Source organism: Mytilus californianus, unplaced genomic scaffold, assembly GCF_021869535.1.
Source record: "Mytilus californianus isolate M0D057914Y unplaced genomic scaffold, xbMytCali1.0.p SCAF_1, whole genome shotgun sequence".
Lineage (NCBI taxonomy): Eukaryota > Metazoa > Mollusca > Bivalvia > Mytilida > Mytilidae > Mytilus > Mytilus californianus.
This window is the reverse complement of record NW_026262581.1, coordinates 49042478-49064584: the sequence shown is the minus strand read 5'-3', so window position 1 is coordinate 49064584 and position 22107 is coordinate 49042478. Positions and strand designations below refer to the sequence as shown.

The following is a 22107-nucleotide window of genomic DNA, read 5'->3' as shown; positions in this document are numbered from 1 at the left end:
CAATGTGTGATCAAAACAGACAGACATAATAAATAAAATTGTCAAAAATTGGGGTACAGCAGTCAACATTGTGTTATAATCTTAATCACTATAAAAACAAATAACTATTTCAACAAAGAAAAAAAAATGGCATAAAGACACTCTATATATAGACGAAGTAGATAAACAAAAATGAAAGACAAGAATACAAAGAATGACCGTAACACAATAACACAATGGCGGGATGTATAAATACCGAGCCACGCCAAAAGAATATTACCAAAAAAGGACTAAACAGTGAAGGTTAAAAATATACAAAGACAAATGAAAACACTATAACACGTAATTAAGATGATAAACAACGTTATTACCTAGAATCTTTACTTCAAGACCATCATGTACTATTTGTGAAGTTGATACCGATCTGATTGAAATACAGATCCTGTGTTCAAGCTTTACTTATAAGGCCCTGTAAGCAAAGCTTGGATACAGGATGTGTATTTCTATTAGATTGAGTTGATACGGAATATTGATCAACAAAGTCTTGGTATCTTCCGATGAATTTTTTTTAGAAAAAGGACGAGACGTTCTTTGACAGTGGTCCATCAACTTTCTGCTCAGACACTGGTGGTGACACATTTTAAGTGTGCAGTTTATTGTGAATACAGAATTGTGTCAGAATTCCTACAACTTCTGATATGCATTTAATCTCAAGCATGTGGTTCTTATACATTAAATTACAGCAAACACTGCAACCGAACAGATTCCAAGTACATCGCAATGGAAATATGAAAAGGACAAGAATTGTCACTGCCTGTAGAGAGGCTTAAGACAGGTTTAAGAACATGGTTCATCAACTTTAAAAGGAAAAATAAAACACACAGTTTCATGCCAACCATATTTTCATACATATCTATATTCAAGGAGTTCCTGACTGTGCTCCGAAAGGTTCTTGTTATAACATACAACTGTAAATAAAGGAAACAGTAGTATACCACTGTTCGAAATTCATAAATCGATTGAGAAAAAAACAAATCCGGGTTACAAACTAAAACTGAGGGAAACACATCAAATATAAGAGGAGAACTACGACACAACAGAAACACAACATTAAAATGTAACACACACAGAAACGAACTATAATATAACAATGGCCATTTTCCTGACTTGGTACAGGACATTTAAAGAAAAAAATGGTGGGTTGAACCTGGTTTTGTGGCTAGCCAAACCTCGCACTTTTATGGCAATGTTAAATATAACACTAAAATGACACCATTACATGACATGAATACAGTACAACATTACGGACAGAGAATTACGCAAATAAACAATACAATATAGTACATTTGGACAACGAAACAACAGAAACACTGAAGTGAACAAACAACAAACGACAATGCAACACACACAGAAACAAACTATACGATAACAATTGCCATTTTCATGACTTGGCACAGGACATTTTTAAGAAAAAAATGGTGGGTTGAATCTGGTTTTGTGGCTAGCCAAACCTCACGCTTTTATGGCAATGTTAAATATAACATTAAAATGACAATATTACATGACATGACTACAATACAAATAAATGGGAGAACATATAGGACAGAGAAACATACGAATAATAGCTAACAAAAGGTACCAGGTTTAAAATTTAATACGCAAGACGCGCGTTTCGTCCACACAAGACCAACCAGTGACGCTCAGATCAGAAAAGTTCGAAAGCCAAAACAAGTACAAAGTTGAAGAGCATTGAGGACCAAAAGTTCCAAAAAGTTGTGCCAAATACGACTAAGGATTACTGTCCGGGATAAGAACATCCTTAGTATTTAGAATAATTCATACTTTTGCAAACAGTAAATTTATAAAAATGACTATATAATAGATAGACATGATAACACCGAAGTGGTGACTAACTACAGAATAAAAACGGATACATAAAACAACATAAACCAGCACATGAAAAATCACAGCCGAGTTAGCCAAAGAGATCAACCGTACGCACAAAGTGACGTCACATTTGAATTTCTAAAAATTTTCCCCAAAATAGGATAGAATTAGGATAGAATTCAAGATTAGGTTTGTAATACTCATATAACATTTATTAATAACAATGAAAATTACAATACTAATTAATATAAAACTGTGGTAGTAATTAGATAATTAATTATATTATCTAGCTATGTCGGTGTTTCTTCTAAATCAAACTGTAAACCAAATATATCGTACAAATTTAGTTTAAATTTAAAACAGTCATAGACAATGATTACCGTTCTTTTATATCAATATCTAAACATTGCAAAATACCATTTCTTTATTAAACCATCTTTAAGCTACAAAAATATTTTTTTCAAATGTCGATCTTTTTTATCTCATACATAACCATTGTTATTCTGTCTTAGTTTCTTTTTCATTTTTTATCCAATCAAAAAGATGTAAGGAATATATTTCGGCGTAACTCAACCATACAAAATAATTGAGTGTTACTTACCCACAGAAACAAGTTTTGCATTTTTTTGTCAAATTGAATTTCTTTTTTTTGCGATAGTTATCTAACCACTTCTTAAGATCACTCCTTTCGTCTTTTTCCTTAAAAAGAGAATAAATATCCTCCCATTAAAAAAATATGGAGTAGGTTTCAACTCGAAAATAATAAATCAAATATTATCACTAAATACAATTTGATCCTTTTCAGCAGTTTTTATTAATACTCTTTTAAATCAGATAAAATATATGAAAATTATAATAAATTATCAAACACAATTCCTAGTTAAATAATAACTATGTTTCACATAATTCATTCTAACATTTTTGATTTATTAAACAAGTTCTTAAAATAATTGTTTTGATCAATGAATTTAAGAGCATGACTTTATAAGTTGAAGTTCAAAGGACAATGAAAGTATTCATGGCAATCATTGCAAACGCCAATAGTAAACGTCTTATAAATTGACAATATCTGCATGACTGACTTCATAATGGCATTGAAAATATTCATGGCAAATACTGTAAACATTAAGTGAAACAAAGTTATAAATAGACAATACCTGCATGACTTCATAAGTTGATGTAAAAATGGCAATAAAAATATTCATGGCAATTACTGCGAACACTAAGTGAAACAGAGTTATGAATATGCTATTAAACCACCACACAATCTGTTTATCATCTTCTACTGTTACATAATTTAAATATAACTCATCTCCGTCCAATATCGAATATAAACAAAAGAATGCTTCCCATATTCTGAAAAACTAAAAAAAAAGAAGAAAAACTACATTTTCTACATAAGGAAATATATGACAGTAAAGTTGTGTCGAAAAAGTCTCTCATAAATCTTTTTTAAGATTGGTGCATACATTGCAAATGTTTTAACGGTTTTATGCGTTATTCTGTGAATCTTATTTTATGTTTGTATGTGGGGAGACTATAATAAAATATTGAATCCGAATCTGAATCTAAACCCGAATCATTTTGACTGAGCGTGAATTTGCATGGCGGGCGATGCATTCATAGCCGGAGACGCTTATCATGTCGATGCACCCGATCTCACTCCTTTTTGGAATTCCTACGATTCCCTCAGTTTTTTTTGTTAGTTTGATTTGTCACTTTTTAAATGTTATACGAGATTTTAACATCGGTAAACTACTGTCACATTTATTTATATCTGATCTTATGTGAACATAAAGCGAAGAATTTATTTAGATTTCAATGAACTTGATAAAAATCGCATTTTGAAATGTGCTATTTGAATTTTCTATTAAATGCAAAGTAACAATACTGTATGAATGGCATGAATGAACGTTATCAAAAAATTAAGACTGTTTTCATTATACATTCTCAACACCTTTGAACAGAAGTACCAAATTGGTCTAGAACCTTTTACTTTTTCTGTTTTTTTTGTGACAATTTACATTACTGGTGACGTCTTCAGCAGCTTTGTTATGTTAGATCATAGCTTACATATAATTTCAACTTTTATCTTTGATACAAATTACTAGTAACTTAAAAGATGACAATATCGTATACAGTAACCTTTAAGGAATGACTAATATTTTTTCTGTCTATGAAGAAACAACATCAAAAATGTGGTGCACACTGAATAACCCGCGTAGCAGATTATTTAAAAGTGTACATCACATTTTTTATGTTATTTCGAATAGACAGAAAAAATATTACAGTCATTCCTTGTAATTTTATTCTAATTGCCATTTTTAAGGAGTAAACATGAAAAAAACCGTTGATGACAAAATTATGTCTATGAGCTGATGGACAAAAAAATCTCAGCCAATCAGAAGACATGTTACATTCAAAATTAAATTTTTATTACTTGTTAATTGCCTTTTTTTCTTATTTTTTTCTAAGTTTAGAAGTGTAATAATTTACCTTCATATGATATGGACCTAAAACAACCCATCCACACAGTGTGAAGCCAATAAACAGTATAACAAAACAGAACAAAAATCGCATCACTTGTCCAGACGCCTTTGCCATTACTCTGAATAGTAACTGCAAACATAAAATATAATTTTTGCCCAAATCTATAGTTAACTTTTGTAAATTTTTTTATTAAAACTAAAATATAGTTTAATATTTAATACAAAGTTCGTATTGAAAATCTAACAATAAGAAAGTTGACAAGATGCTGGAATTATATAATGGAATGAAATACATTCCTAAAAATTAGGAAAAGATACACTGTCCAAACCTCTTAACAGTTATTTTTTTTTATATTTAACTCAAAGAGCTATTTCCTTTAAAATAAATGAAGAATGTGTCCATGGGACACAAATTCCCCGGTTGCAAATGTACGGCAAATTCTGCAATTTTTCAAGTTACAAAGGGACATAACTCAGGGCCAGCGAAAGTGATACAAATTCAAACTTGCTCTGTGTTTGGTAGCTATAAGCACTGTGTATAAGTTTCATAATATTTGATTGAGGCAAACTAATAAAAAGTTATACAGCGGAAACAGCAAATTTAGCATTTTTCCCATTTATTTGGTTTTTTTTAATTTCAAGATAAAACTAATAGTTTTGACATTACATCAGAGGTAAAACGGAACGTATTCCAAGTATTTTCTATATCACTTACATTAAGTCTAGAATCATATGACAAATAATGGAGAACACCGAACCACACAAAAAGGCAACCAGAACCTAGTAATATTCCACAAGCATCATACAAATCTGAAGAGCTAGAAAGGGCCTGAAAAATTAAAAAGAAAATGTATTAGACATTTTTGAAAACATGCAAAGATCATATAGTAATTTACTTTAATAGTTACAAATAGCTATTTATAAAGCTTGCAATATATTTATATTTTTGGATTTTGAAACGAGCATTGAACGTTGGTATAAGTCTCAAATGCACAAGCACCTTTTGTGTCTATAACTTTTTCATAGTCTGAAATAGTATTTTTTTTTTAATTTTTGGCAAGTCAATGTCATATATGAATGCATTTTTATTTGTAAAGACACACAATTGAAATAAAATTTGACTGTCTAATGTAAACGTATTGTTACCTGAGAATTTATAACCATCTTGAATCCTGTTCCTGCAATAGTACATACGTCACTTATAATTATAAGGATATCGCGAGCTTTAACTATTTCCCATTTTCCTTCAGCTGATAATTTGTCCACCGACTTTCCGTCAATGACCGGATGTCTTCGTCGAAAATAGTCAGTAGTTACCTTATAATATAATGTAAGAAATTATATATTTTTAGTTATGGGAAGAAGTTTCCAAGATTTGGTGATGTCACAATTGCAGAAATGAGGACGGGAATGTATTGACAATATATGACCGTAAACGTGGTCATCTGGGACATAACGGTCAACCAAATCACGAGGGCAGTGTACAATTTTTGAAGTTATGACTTCAATTTGATCATTAGGAACCCCCGTTTCAAAGTGTTGTTCGCAACATTTAGGTAACCAGTTATAACGTGGACAACCGGATGTAGATGTATATGCATTTGGAATTTTAACAGGTATTTAGCCTTAGAGTAGTTAAAAATGAGTTCCAGCATCGCGTGTTAGTAGTTGACTATTTTAGTCGTAATAGTTGTTGTACGGGTATACGAGATAATTGGAACAGATTGATCTTTAGAGTATGGACCTCGCGATTATAAGGCCAGGATGTAAGTATAGAATATTAATGTGACTTCGAAACACTTTTAAAGATTTCCTCGACTACTCGGATACAGCATGTACTTAGAAATATTTCGGTACGATGTCTACTTTTTTGTTTCGGTACGATGTCTACTTTTTTGCGGCGGATGGATACCTCATATCCTTTGTTTTTCTATTCTATATATAAATGCATCTGAAAAATCATATTTAGTGATACCAAACACTGTATTGTTTTTGTTTTCAGTGTGGTATGAGAATGGATTCTCTACTTTGCCAGGAATATGGCAGTTGTTATCTGTCTATTATCAAATAGTCCGTTTCTAAGTATGTTGGCGTTTGTTTTTTTTTTTGCAGTTCAGTGTTTCTGTTGTTCCGTTGTTTTCCTCTTATAGTTGATGTGTTTCCCTCGGTTTTAGTTTGTAACCCGGATTTGTTTTCGCTAAATCGATTTATGACCATTGAACAGCGGTATACTACTGTTGCCTTTATTTGTGACAATTTAAACTTTTATTTTATACGGGTTTACATATAACAATGATAGAGATGACTTTAAATACCTACAGTAGATATTTGCATTCAAGAGTATTTAATGAAATTGTGCTAGATGTTTTAAAATAAAAATTCCGAATAAAGAAGAAATGTGACGGACAGAAATTAAGTAGAAAAACATATATCAACCTTCCAATCTGCATATAATACAGTCCATTTCGAAATCAATTTGAAAATCCGGAAATGTTTGATTGTTTTTATGAGCTAAAATATTCACAAGTGCAACCGATTCAATATGAAATGTTAAAACACAAAAATACAACCGGTTCAATATGAAAAGTCAAATCACAAAGCATTACTTTTAATAAACAGACGACGCAGATGATTTAATTGTTGATGCTTTTTGGTATAATATACTACGAAAATGTTAAAATACAAGTATCCTCCTCCCCCTCTTTTCACTCTTTTTTGATAGAATCCATAATACCTGTAGTGTCTTTATAGAAAAGTAGAATGAACGAAAAGACAATACTGCTGATAAAATCGTCGCTACAAGTAACACCACAGCTACAGCAATATCATCTTCAATAACTGGAAAGACATGAACAAAAGGATGGCATGTATGGAAGAATATATGATACCAAGTGTATAAGAAGCTTTGTTAATTCATCATGGCAATTTAGCGCTATCTTTTTCAATATTAAACCAGATACGTTTTGCAAAACACTACGTGTGTATCTATTTTATTTTTATCACCTCAACAGTTAACACATATTTGGACAATAGAAATATGGGTATATCATTGCCTAAGAAATGAAGTGGGACAGGTGAACTTGCAAAAATACAAATAGCCGGACAAAGAGGAACTCAATCTAGGGAAATGTTTCATTTCTTTCGCAATAATTGCAGTTTTTTTTCAGCTTCTAATGTAGAACAGTATTTGTATACGGTAAATGTATACGAAAATGTACTGAGATCACTGAACCAATGTAAAATAAATGAAAATGAGCAAACAAATTCCAGAGAACAATGCAAGAGCAATATATAATTCTAAAACAGGTTCAACAAACCTCCAAATATAAATTATACTTACATTGATTTTGGATATAACCAGCACACTGGAAACTGTCAATCCATGTCTTTAAATCTTGTTTTATTTGTCCATTGAGCTTAACATTGTCGAAAGTAATCTTGAATATGTATAAATAGAAGTATTCAAATTATATAATCATTGCAATTCAGTGCACTGTATATTTTTTTTAAATTTTTTCCATTTCTTATTTCGTGGGCTGAACATTTACAAGTTCAGAACTCAGCAAATGTGAGTCCATGTGTCCTCGGTCAATATAATCTGAACAGGTCTATTAATAACGTATCGACCTCGTCAAAAGTCCATAATTGATAAATATGTACGTAGCGTTAAGCTTTAGAAGACACAGTCAATTAAAAATATGTGAAACAGGTCTATAATTGTATAGAACATAAAAAAGCGGCGATAAATACGCATTTTTTCAATTCAAATTAGTAAAAACATCTCAAGATTTTGTTTAAACTCTATATTTTATTACTATATACATTCTCGTTTGAACGATCTGAAAATATAAAGGGGTCACCGTATTCGTTTTTAAAGTCTAAATAATTTTTAAAAGTACGAGTAATGCATTGAAAAACATGAGAAAAATGATTTTACAGCAGGACGCCGTCCCTTTATTCGTGCTACATATCGAGACAAATTTGTTTCTGCTGAAAAAAAACCCGAATACAGTCTCTCCTTTATATTTTCATATCATGAAAACGGAAATGTTTACAGCAATTACATATTATCTTTAATGAAATTCTTGTGGACTGATTTTCGAGCAAATTGTTGATACAAACCATTCCAGCTACTCTAAAGCACTGGGACCTTGTTGCTGGTTCTTCCAGGTCTATACGTATGGAAGTTACGGTAAATTTAAGCTCGACACCCAACAACCTGAAATGTAATCAATAGCATAGAACATAATGTGTGTTGAGTTTTGTTTTTATGCAATTTACATTTTGTTTCAGAAATATTTATCCGTTGTTATGACATTGAAGGTTGTATAAATGTACAATCAGTAGAAATAATTCATTACAAATATTGATAATTAATTTTTTATCTACAAATGCTATCGTATTAACGTAGACGTAGGCATACACGTTGGAAATCTCTAAAGTGAATTTATGGCCCTTATGTCTTACGGGTTAAAATAATTGTCAATATGCGAGATCGTATCCGCACTTTAAGAACTTTATCATTCTATGTCCTCATTTTGACATTTACATGATTGAGTTCACTATAAAAGAACAGAGACTGCGAACACTATCAAATCAGTACTACGTTTTAGAGTGAACAAGAGAGCATGAATTACAGCGAAAAAAAAGAGCATTGTTCGGTGTGAGGCAAGGCTCCGTGTTGAAGGCCTTACTTTGACCAATAATGGTTTACTTTTACAAATTGTGACTTGGATGGAGAGTTGTCTCATTGGCACTCATAACACATCTTATATCTATATAAATTACAGTGAAAAAGAGAGCTTGAATAACAGGGAAAAAGAGAGCATGAATGACAGTGAAAAAAACCCTCTTACCTCACTAAAGATCCATTTACACTGGTCATTAGTTGTCTGATGGTAGGATCAAAACCATAAGTTGTAAAATTTGAAGTTAATATTTTGCATTCTGGAAAAAAGCGTAGTAAACATTGATAATGATAAAAAAATAAGTAAAACAAATCCAAAATGATAAATAAACAAACAAAACGAATACGTTGAAAGGATCTACACTATTTTGTTTTTTTTTATGATGCCATGTATCATAATGTTCTTTCTTCGACAGTCTTGTTATCAATTGTTTAAATTTCTAAATGCGGAATGGAAGTTAAAATTACAAATTATAACTGCATAACAGATGTATTTCTGTGACTTTATTGTGTTGTTCTCTGTATATTGTCGTAATGGACACCTATATATTATGATTGATTGATTGATTGAGTGATTGATTGATTGGTTGGTTGATTGATTCCTTCCTTCCTTCATTCATTCATTAAAGAAACTGATCCCAAATTTTGCCGAAATTAAGATCGTTCAAAACACATGTTAAAAGAAGAAATCGATTACATCAAAAATATTGAACTAGACCTGACACTTTTATCAACGTATAGTATTCTTACATACTGCTAATAATAGTAGGATCTAAGTCAATCGTTCCATTTCTGTGGAAATGTCCTTCCTTGTAATATTTAATGCAGATTTCTTTTTTGTTACTGTGATCTGAATCATCAAGGTGTCCCAAAAAGAATGACCCAACAGCAGTTGACGGAAGCTTATAATACTGAAACGAAAATATGTATTTGTTTACAGTGGGATATCCAGTGAACGAAAACAAAAGAAAATTCACTCTTTTTATGATAGAGTCGAGAAAGTCAATAATAAAACAATATCGGTGACGATACTGATCAAAGGTTATTTCTAAATAATAATTGTACATTTTCAAGAAATTATTTGTTAAACTGTGTTATTAGAAATATACGTGCAAATACACGATGTTTTATGTTCAGTATTTATCGAGATAATTGCTTTAGAAGCTTGTGAAACTGAAATTTAAAAACTGCCAATCTTTGCTGCATATTGATAAAAAAAATGGAAAAAATCATGTATATACAAAATCGAAAGATCTTTCGGGTCACCAATTGTCTGAGTGTTCCAAAAAGTCATTAGCATGTTACAATTTCCCAAAGTTTGCTTATTATTTTCACACCTAAGTTATCGAGCACGACGGTCTGCTCTTGTCACATGTACATTCAATAGAGAACTATTGTCTTTTCGTGAATATAAACATTTAAAAGTCTGTCTGTGCAGGTTAAAAAAATTAAAGATTTTTATAAAGAAGGTATCTTTCTACTACTTTTGTATGCAATTTTATGAAAAGGTCGTCTCAAGTATGGTACAAGTATTTGCGGTCTTCTCGATCTATTCACATTCAATGTTTACATCGAGATAAGGTCTGTTTGATTTTGCTTAGAAACTAAATTTCAAAAGTGTCATTCTTTGCTGCATATCAATCGATTCCTTTGGAATTTTTTCCCTGACTTTCTCTGATCTAGCTGTATATACATACGAATAATCAACATGTTCCAGAGAGGTATACAGACAGTAAAAAAATAAATTGAAGTTGGTACTCCAGGAATTTATTCGCATAGCAACATTTTAAACCAATTTCACTCCAAGCATCTACAGCCTGCTGTACTCGTCGTTTGCTACTTAAGAGGAAAATGATAACATTGAGCGGAAGTTTTGTTTTTATTTCAATTTATTTCTATTTTTACAATTTACCAGAACGTTTTTCCGTGAATCCATAATTGATAGCGTCCTTGCTAAAATTGGACAAACATTAAGAAGATCTAGTTTTCAGTGTGTACAGGGGAGGTAATATTTTGTCACTAGATTTCCCACTGTTTAGTGAAGACCTTAGTACTATAAACGTATGATTAATGAATATTACTCATGGCATACTACGCTTGAGTGCACGGAGATGTGATGTATTTGTCAATGAGACATGAGACTTCATAAATGACTAAAAGACATCTAAAAGGCAACATAATTTTCAACAATAAACGGATACCTATACGATATGCCAAGCTTAAAATTGTCTTGAGGATAAAAAAGTTGTGAATAATTCAAACAGAAACAATTCAAGATTTTCTAATGACAAATTCTCCGAATAACAAAAAACAAATGACATAAGACAACCACTGACGCGGTTTCTTACTTGGGACATTAAAATAAATATCAGGCTATGTTTTACAACACACACCCACGGTATATACAAAGCTGATATCATACATACGCGATTCGTGTTATACTAATGTGTACAATTTCATATGCACGCTTTTGCGTTTTTGATAAGCCTACATGACTTGAATCAAATTTTTCAAATAATTTTTTTTTTAATTTGGACGCCTTATTGATTGAAAGATAAGTCTCTGTCTAGATCAATTACTTGAACACGTAAAAAAAACAAAAAAAAACTTGAGGTTTGACAACGGATTAAAGTTCATCTCGAGGTGTGTGCAAAACAATGTAAACATCATAAACTGGTAGCATGTAGCGGAACACGTGACCTTAACATAGCGGTCAAAACCTACAGTTATAGTATTCAAAAGAAAGGTGATTCTTGGTTTAACCAATAAGTACAAACATTTTCAGGGACATTACATGTAAAACACCAGTCATTAAAACATACCCTTTTAACAGCATAATCAATGTGTTCATGTAGATCATCGATAGTATACACTGCATAAGGTCCAATGCCGGGTGGATACGGGAACGCCTCATATTCAGGGTCCCAATCTTTAAACAGCAAGTTTTTCATTGCGATATTGTTGCCTTTAAGATATTCTACGAACTCTGCTCTTTCACTCCCAAACATAATTAACTACGGGAAAAATAAAAGTAAGCATCACATATCGTTAGTCTTACATAACCAAGCAAGTATATAACTTTTACCACTCCAGTGTTATGTGCCTGTACTAATTCAGGAGCCTAGTTAGTATTTGCATTAAGCTTAAAGTATAGTTATATAAGTAGTAGACTACTAGCTAGTATTTGTTATCTTGAAAACTTAAGATGAAAAATACAATAGTAAAAATCAAAATAAAAAAAAAATTATAAAAATTCATTTTCAAGATGAAACGTGTTTTTCATTGATAATTTTCTATGTTTTCTATGTATAGTGTGCGATTTTGCCCCATGTACATTTACTCCATATCCTTTCATTTTCTATTGATTCTAGAGTTTGTCTTTAGTGCTGTTTGGAGGCAGTAGAACGTTTCCCCGTGCTTGAGATGTATGCTCTTATAATATTTACAGTTATGGTGTGCTTGTTCATGTGAGAATTTCTCATATTAATACACCGTCAAAATTTCATGTTTGGTTAACTTCTTCAAAATACTGGTCTGGTCATCTGTTTTGTTATATTTGCCTTTTCATACTATTCTAAACTGCTAGGTTTTCTTGCATATATTTCGATGTGCCCCGTGCTGTCTATCATTTGTTGTTTAGTTTTATATGTATTGTCTATCATTTGTTGTTTAGTTTTATATGTATTGTCTATCATTTGTTGTTTCTAAGTTATTGATCTTTTGTTGGGCAATGTATGACAAATATATGTTGAAAAACCTCGCCCGTATTTATAAATTATGTATTTCATTGACATGTGTAACTTCAATGCATATTTTAGCGGCGATCGATGTCTTTCAAAATTACTGCACTTTTCTTGTATCACTGGTGCTTTCGACTGGAGAACCGTCGTACACAAGCATCGCACAAGTTGGCACTCCGAGGCGGATGGGGAGCAAGAAGGTGAACTGTGGTTTATGTTTATTAATAGTACCGCTTAAGTCGACGCTAGGGGCCATCTTGACCTTGTTGTAGGTTATGAATGATTCGTTTAGTGTTGAAGATCCTACATCAACTGTCAAGATGAGGAACAGGAATAAAAGCCCTGTTCATTGATAATTTTCTATGTTTTCTATGTATTGTGTGCGATTTTGTCCTATGTACATTTACTCCATATCCTTTCATTTTCTATTCAAACTGATGCATACGAGTTAATTAATTTCAGCCTGAAACGGTCATTATTTTTCAAACTATATGTGCTTGGGATCTCTTTTTTATTTAGTCATTGTTTTAACTATTATACATTGTGATAATTGCAATTATATTCTAATTTGAAACTTTAGTTAGAAATAGGAGTCAAAATAGAGACCTTATCAAACATACTCCTTTTAAGAAATATAATGGGAGAACATTAAAGTCAAAAAGTTTAAAGATTTGTGAACAGACCACAGAAGAATACTAAAATAAGAATAAGAATAAAATTATTTACCTGAGCAGTGACTAAAATAAGCTTGATAAGTAGCAGGATCATTTTAATAGGTACTTTTCTGACTTTATTTTTCTCACCCAAGCAGCGAGAAAAAGGGTCCCCAAAATGTACTCTTAACATGTTCAGAACATTGCTCGTTTCCTCGTCATACTGACTGTAATGGCTTTCTCTACGTTTCATCATTTCTACTATGTCTTTAAATCTGATTTTCGCTTTCTTTCTCTTTTTCTTTGTTCCTGCATTGTTTATTTCAGTTTCTTCTTGTCCTGTGATTAACAGGCAAAAATCGTAAAGCATAAATAAACTTATAAATGTTGACAGATTAGTCTATAAAGACTTCCGAAAAAAACATATTGTTATCCAACTTTATTTCAAATGACTGGTGTGTTACGATAAACAAATTAAAGGTACTCTAAAGTCCAAAAATTGCCAAAAGGCTTTATTTTATACTTGATATAATGAATAAATAACGAACTACACAAATTTACTATAAACTATATCGTTCGTTTTAAATCTAGATATTAGTTTTTTATTTAGATATTGCAATGTTCACAAAAATTATCACGCTTTCTGTTGGTCATCATAAATGCATTTATATCAAATTAACTCTACCATTGAGATGTTTAAAGCTAATACATAATAACCCATGACGTTCAGTTGGGACCTACGTGGCACGATAGCTGTCTGGTGTGACATCCAATTAACACGATATGTACACTGTATCTTAATTTACATCAAGATGTCGTTAAATGAAATTGGATAAAACTGAGAATGGAAACAGGGAATGTGTCAAATGTGTCAAAGAGACAACAACCTCCATATATCATGCTTTTTAATAATATATGATCAAATCGCTGAAAGACCCCCTCCTAAATTATTGAAAACTATCGTTCTGTATTGACAATAATATCTTGGTGTAAATTAGATACACCCATTCGAGCTAACGCCCTCAAGGTGTATCTAATACAGAAGCTAGGTCTATCCGTCATAATTCATATAAATAAGAAGATGTGGTATGAGTGCCAATGAGACAACTATCCATCCAAGTCACAATGTGTGAAAAGTAAACAATTATAGGTCAAAGTACGGCCTTCAACACGGAGCCTTGGCTCACACCGAACAGCAAGCTATAAAGGGCCCCAAAATGACTAGTGTAAAACAATTCAAACAGGAATACCAACGGTCTAATCTATATAAAAAACGAGAAACGAGAAACACTTATGAACCACACCAACAAACGACAACCATTGAACAATAGGCTCCCGACTAAGGACAGGTGCATAAAAATGCAGCGGGTTTAAACGTTTTAACAGGCGCCAACCTTCGCCCTAACCTGAAACAGTGGTGTAACATTACAACATAAAAAGACACACAATAAAATATCAATTGAAATTGCTTAACTCGATCAAAAAGACATATTCACAAAAAAACAAGTAAATATACACTGAACGAACAAGTTTGATCTATGACACAATATAAATAAAAAAGATGTATCAATGTCAAAAAGACAACTTTAACCTAGGATAAAATGGCGTTAAATAAAGTAACGTACACAGGTAAATTTAATTTTGTTGTAAGGAGTACCGAAATATTTTTACAAAATAAATTTCATGCATGTCTTAAACGTGTATCTCTGTACTTTCAGAAACATTTTTTTATAGGAAATAATTTTTTTATAGGAAATAATAATCTAGAATCATGTCTGTCTTCTCTCCATTGGATGTGTTCTGATTGGTATTTATTCTGGTTTATTTATTAGTAGGAATTAACTTTGAACTATCTTTTAGTTTCTATTACTACTCTTAGATCTATACCTAGTGGTTTTTTTCACATTGCGTTAGGATTTTTTGTGTACTTTGTGTCGATCCAAATGTTCTGTAGTTCTGCTTGTGTTATGAGTTAACTTTCATTTGAACTATGAACTTGTTAGTGAATAGGTCATTTCGACATTTCTTTGTTGACATAGTTATTTATCTTTTTTTTATAATTTGTCTTTGTATATTTTTAACCTTCACTGTTTCGTCCTTTTTTGGTAATATACTTTTGGCGTGGCTCGGTATTTATACATCTTGTTATTGTGTTACGGTCATTTTTTGTATTCTTGTCTTTCATTTTTGCTTATCTACTTCGTATAAAGAGTGTCTATATGCCATTTCGTTTTTCTTTGTTGAAATAGTTATTTGTTTTTATAGTGATTAAGATTATAACACAATGTTGACTGCTGTACCCCAATTTTTGACATTTTTACCTATTATGTCTGTTTGTTTTGCTCACACATCGTTGTCAATATAATGGAATTTTATGCGACTTTCATACAAGTGAGAGGTTTAGCTAGCTATGAAACCAGGTTTAGTCTACTATTTTCTACACAAGGAAATATCTGTACCAAGTCAGGAATATGACAGGTGTATTCCATTCGTTTAATGTGTTTGAGCTTTTGATTTTGCTATTTGTTAAGGGACTTTTCCTTGGAGTTCGGTATTTTTGTTATTTTACTTTTTTCGATCATCTTTTTAACGGATTCTAATTTACTTCTAAAGTGCACATGCAATTCTGTTTACACATTTTAACATGCAAAACTTCTCACCAAGATAAATTCACATGCACGTTAAGTTAATGGTACACACAAATAATGAATTCCTTCAAATGTGAAATATAAGTAATGCTAACCTATAAAGGAAATATTGTAAACAGGGCACAAGTATTAGGTATGACCATAATGGCAAAATAAGGTCATTCTGTCCATATTGGTTCACTGAGTTTGGTTCGGACGTGCAATTGGGTGTGAACGCTGAGGTATTCTAAATATTCCCACTGAACTTCGTAGAGACAGATTAAATGATTTATGTTATTGTTAACAGAATATTCATGTGTATTGACTTCAAAGATAATGAAACAGGCATATAATGTATTAAATGTTATTTAGTAAGTAAAATGATTCGAATGAAGTTTCACAACCGAAGCTACACACTTTTAATATGCACATGCTATGTATACCTTTTTCATTTATTGTGACTGCTTTCTGCTGTGGTTGTCTGTCTATCAAAACAATGAACATCTATTTTACGCAATGATTTATTGTTAAAGACAAGGAAGGATGCTAGTTAGGTATCATTGATTGATTGATAGGTGTTTAACGCCACTTTCAGCACTATTATGCTATTTCGAGGCGGTCATTTTTTATTGGTGGAGGAAGCCGGAGTGCCAAGAGAGAACCACCGACCTTAAGTATGAAAAATGACAATCCTAGTCAACTAAGATTGGAGTCAAGCGCACCTGCCACGTGCGGGATTCGAACTCATAACCTTAGTTTTGACAGGCTAGTGATATAGTAGTTCGACTACTTAGACCAGTCGGCCACCGTGGCCCCAAGTTTGATATCAAATGAAATTCATGAAAAGCAGCAATAACTTTACATAATGGGAAAACATGATAAAACAAATACTGTATCTAAAATCCTTTTTTAATTGAATTTACCCCAAATCAGCTTATATGACCGCGGATATGTTCCAATTGTCGTAACCACTATCTCTATAGTTACATCACTGAATACGATCTATCACCGATTTTTTACTTGCAATGAGAAACACGACGGGTGCCACTAGTGAAACAGGATCTACTTAACCTTCCGGAGCATCTAAGATCACTGCCAGTTTTTGGTCGGGATCGCGTTGCAGGTCTTCAGTTTTCTATGTAGAGGTTTGTAGTTGTTTGTCGATTCCTTGTTCTTTTTTTCTTTTTTGGCCTTGGTATAGGATGTTTTTCTTTTTGGCCTTGGTATAGGATGTTTTCTTTTTGGCCTTGATATAGGATGTTTTCTTTTTGGTCTTGGTATAGGATGTTTTTCTTTTTGGTCATGGTATAGGATGTTTTCTTTTTGGCCTTGGAATAGGATGTTTTTCTTTTTAGCCTTGGTATAGGATGTTTTCTTTTTGGCCTTGGAATAGAATGTTTTTCTTTTAAGCCTTGGTATAGGATGTTTTCTTTTTGGCCTTGGAATAGGATGTTTTTCTTTTGGCCTTGGTATAGGATGTTTTCTTTTTGGCCTTGGTATAGATGTTTTTCTTTTTGGCCTTTGGGATGTTTTTCTTTTTGGCCTTGGTATAGGATGTTTTTCTTAGAAGTGTGATTTTTGATTGCCCCCTTGGTATTTTTTGCCTCTTTTTAATAAGTAAATGTTTGGAAGCGATGAAAATGCATCATCATTCCGATATATAAGGTCACAATTCACGAAATTATCTCAAAACATATTCATCAACAACCGCTACGATTAACGTAAAACTAAATTAACGACATAAAATCTGATTTTGTATTGTTTTTTACATCAGTCAAGCCGTTGTTTCTTTCGAATAAATTGATTTACAGTTGTCCTGTCGTGGCCTTTTATAGTTTTTTTTTACTGTACGGTACGGATATGTTTATCGTTTAAGGCCCTTCGATGACCTATATAGTTGCTTACATCTACTGTAGCATCATTTGGTCACTTGTGGGTATTTGTCTCATTTGCATTTATACCATTTATAAATTTTATATATTTTAACCTTGCAAAATGTGGTATTAGTGGTCAACTATTTTCAATCATAAAATCTTTATATGATAATTCTGTGAGCTGTGTAAAGTTTAATGCAGAATTTTCTAACATTTTTCTCTGTAGAAAAGGAGTATTACAAGGGGAACCATTATCATCCATACTATTTTCATTGTTTTTCAACGATTTTGAAAATGAGTTTATTAATACATGTAGCTTATGTCTGCCAGTAGATATAAAAGAACTTTCATTATTTATATTGATGTATGCAGATGACACTGCTACATTTTATGAGACTATTGATGGGTTGAAAAATATGTTGAATTCACTAAATAATTATTATAAAAAGTGGAATCTTATTGTAAACACAAGTAAAACGAAGGTGGTTGTTTTCAGAAGCGATGAAAAATGGTTGTATAATGGCGTTATTGTAGTTGCTGGTCATTACTTATATCTTGGGGTTATGTTGCATTACAATGGAAAGTTTAATCAAACGCAGTTAAATACTGCTGCTAAAGGAAGAAAATGTTTATCAATGTTGTATGCTAAAATAAAACATATGTGTTTAAATGTACAAACAAAATTGTTTTTATTTGATGTTTATATTTCACCTGTTTTATTATATGGAAGTGAAATATGGGATTAATTTCATAATGCATTTGATATAGAAAAACTTCATATAGAATTCTGTAAAAAATATTTTGACTGTTAAAAAATCCACTCCTACTGCAATGGTTTATTCTGAGTTGGGAAGATTTCCTTTATTGATATCTCGTAAAGTAAGAATAATGAAATATTGGATTCGTCTATTACGAACGAGAAACTGTATTCTAAGTGCACGTATGATGAGTGTGAATCAGAAAATAAGTCATCATGGGTTAATAATGTTAATGTATGTTACTTATAGCGTAGGTTTTGGACATGTTTGGTATGCCAAGAATGTTGTATGCGAAGAAGTATTTTTTAACTTATTCAAACAAAGGCTTATTAAACATTTTCTTCAGGAAAGAGATATTTTTTTCGAATCATCATCGAAATGTACTATTTATAAATATCTGGCGGATGATTTTCAATTACAGTTTTAATTGACAAAAAACTTATCTCCACTATGTATTAAATTTTTAACTAAGACTACTTTACACTTTGTTCACGCAAGCTAAATATGGAATATGGTAGATTCATTAAAAGAGCAAGAAATGAAAGATTATGCATTTTATGTAACCATGGTGATATTGAGGATGAATTTCATTTACACTTTCTAAAATGTCCAAAATTTGACAATATGAGAAAAATTGTATATTAAAAGGTATTATTATACAAATGCATCTGTTTTTTTTAATTAGTTCAGTTATTGTCAACAAACAATGTAAATGAATTGTCCAATTTAGGAAAATATTTAAAATTTGCCACAGGTAAAAAAAAATCATGACAATAATTTGATCTTGCCTCCGAATGTATTTAAAATGTTCTGCTATAGTATACATGTACTTTTAAGCTGTATTGCTTCTGGTTTGAAATAAACCAAACCACCTTTCTTTTTTTTATATTTTGGAACTATAAATCCTTTTATGATGACGAAACATGTTTTTGTTCTGAATTAAAATAATGATTCGTCTTGTCATTTATTGCAGAAATTATTACTGAAAATCCTGGTTTTGATGAGCTCTCTCAAGTAAAAATCCGAAAGAGACCAAGTCAGGAGTCTGTAGTTCAGTGGTTGTCGTTGGTTCATATCTGTCATATTTGTTTTTCGTAAACTGTTTTGTTATAAATTAGGCTGTTAGTTTTCTCAATTGAATTGTTTCATATTTTTCATGTCGGGGCCTTTTATAGCCGACCATACGGTATGGGTTTTTCTCATTGTTGAAGGCCGTACGGTTGCATATAATTGCCTACATCCTCTTCATTTGAACGTTGGTGGATAATTGTCTCATTGGCAATCATACCACATCTCCTTATTTTTACATTAGTTAAGTTTAACAAAAAAAGCCCTGGTTTGGACAAAGGTAAAACAAATAACACGATTATCAAAAATCCATATGCAAGTTTATAATGTTCAAACAGTTCTAACTATGACACAAAAATGTGACAGCTCGTTCATCATGTAAAAAAGAGTGCCCGAGGTCAAAATTTCAAATAAGTGTATTACATGTAGTATGATTTAAAATGTAGAAATAACCAACAAAAATAAATCATTCGTGAGATTATCTCTAAATGATTATGTATCGATTGGGCTACATGTTCCACCTCAATGAATTAAATATTATTACTATTACTCAGTTTATTTACCTGTCAATAAATTGTAGTTGTTTTTATCATCGTCCAAATCTTGAATACCTTCTCTGTAATTGTCCATTTCCTCCATATTCACACCAAAAAGTATGGTCAATATAAACTTACTCAAGTGTGTAAATCTCCTATAGTGGTCACTTGTGAAATGGATTTAATTTGTGTTGAAAGGTCAATACACGTCGTATCATTGACCATCGTATAAATCAATTTCACATATGTTAACTGGTTAATGCATAGCCTATAGCCGGAAGATAGACAGTTTCAGAATCGCTGTTTCACAAGGGGGCATGTTCACTTCAACATCGTGATTATGGAAACAAAATAGCAAACAACAAAATGATTGTGTAATAAATACTATTGATAATATATAATACGAATTAAATCGTTTGCATTTTGTATAAATTTACACAAGTCAATACATATTTATAGGACATTCCTCGTTCATATGAAAGTATTATTACAAGTTATAAGTAGTGGAATTGACAGGTACATTTTCTTGTTCAGGTTATTTTCTTTGATGATTAGTGTAAATGTCATAGACATCTTGATAAAATGATCAGATTCGCTTCTCCCCTCCCCCTTATTATTTAGTAATTAAGGAGGGAATCGCCATTAATTAATCAGAATTAGAAATATTTAAGTCAGTAACATAACTAAATAATTTACTAAATATAATATAGAAATCAGCATACATTCAATGAATGAATGAATGAATGAATGAATGAATGAATGAACGAATGAATGAATGAATGAACGAAGACGATAAAGATCCACAAAGATAGAATCGTCTCTTATGTTCTTGTTAGAAAATTTTACAGGCGAACCGCGGGTGTCCGCAAAAAAAAAAGTTTTTTCTCCACTGATAAGGCGGGATGAAAATTTCAAAGGCGACATCGGGTGTCCGCAGAAAAAAATTTCTTCCCTGCCAAGACGGGATTTGAACCGCAAATCATTTTGACTAATAAGACAACAACCCGAACATCACAATAAAACAAAAAACAAAAGGCAACCTGGTGGTTAATATACGGTCTTCAACAATAATTGAAAAGTCGGTATGTTAATTTTAATATTCTAAGTGACAACAGATTTAATATACTTTTAATTCATCGAACTATATATATCTACTGATAATACAACGTCCATATCAGCTTTTGCCATAGCTTAATGAAACCATTGGGTCATATGGGTAGTGAAAAAATTTTACCAGGTCTATCCTTTCAAGCAGTAAGACCCATTCGGAGGTGGCGTCCGGTTGGCTGTATACGGGATGTTTAAAACCTAACATGACCGGATCCATTTGAATTGAATATCCCGTGTTGGGAGATCCTCTCCGTTTTTGGAAGTTTAAAAACTTTTGCAACAACTCTTTAATGGGTGTGTAAATTCTTCCCCAATATTCCATCGTTTTCCTACAGACAGTGACCTCTTTGTAGTGTCCATTTTTTATGCTTTGTTTAGTTTGTTCTCTTCCTGAACTAGAAATACTTCTCGTGTGTGTGCTTCTTCATGTTTTCTCTATCTTTTTAAATTGTTCTGTCCGTATTATTTGTCTGCCAAGTTATCCAACAATTTATTGATTTGCACAGTGGTTGTCTAAATGTTTGTATTGTTTAAATGTTTTGCATTGGAATTTTCAGGCAAATTTTAATAACACACATACGATAGATTTCCTTGACCGTAATGGATGTGATTTGTTACTATTGTCTCGCATCTATGTCGCACTTCACTACACAAGTGTGTTGTAATCGGTTCTATCTGATAAATCCCCACACACCGGTG

General features: G+C 31.9%; 1 protein-coding gene across 5 annotated transcripts in view; it reads right to left on the bottom strand.

Moving 5' to 3' along the window:
* The window catches only part of LOC127720069 (mucolipin-3-like), a 31590-nt gene extending 10959 nt beyond the window's left edge, over positions 1–20631 (bottom strand). For 2 of the 5 annotated variants that reach the window (XM_052226491.1, XM_052226483.1), the window contains exons 1-15: positions 20326–20631; positions 16506–16547; positions 13509–13774; positions 11865–12056; positions 9797–9953; positions 9212–9302; positions 8478–8574; positions 7696–7792; positions 7090–7193; positions 5502–5672; positions 5071–5184; positions 4363–4485; positions 3024–3230; positions 2468–2565; positions 889–947 (exon numbers count right to left, since the gene is read on the bottom strand). In XM_052226491.1, the coding sequence (XP_052082451.1) occupies positions 935–947; positions 2468–2565; positions 3024–3230; positions 4363–4485; positions 5071–5184; positions 5502–5672; positions 7090–7193; positions 7696–7792; positions 8478–8574; positions 9212–9302; positions 9797–9953; positions 11865–12056; positions 13509–13774; positions 16506–16547; positions 20326–20401 (1848 nt within the window). In that variant the 5' untranslated portion in view covers positions 20402–20631 and the 3' untranslated portion in view covers positions 889–934. The remainder of the gene's footprint in view (positions 1–888; positions 948–2467; positions 2566–3023; positions 3231–4362; positions 4486–5070; positions 5185–5501; positions 5673–7089; positions 7194–7695; positions 7793–8477; positions 8575–9211; positions 9303–9796; positions 9954–11864; positions 12057–13508; positions 13775–16505; positions 16548–20325) is intronic. The other 3 variants (XM_052226473.1, XM_052226465.1, XM_052226498.1) reach the window with 2 other exon arrangements.
* Positions 20632–22107: the final 1476 nt, after the last annotated feature.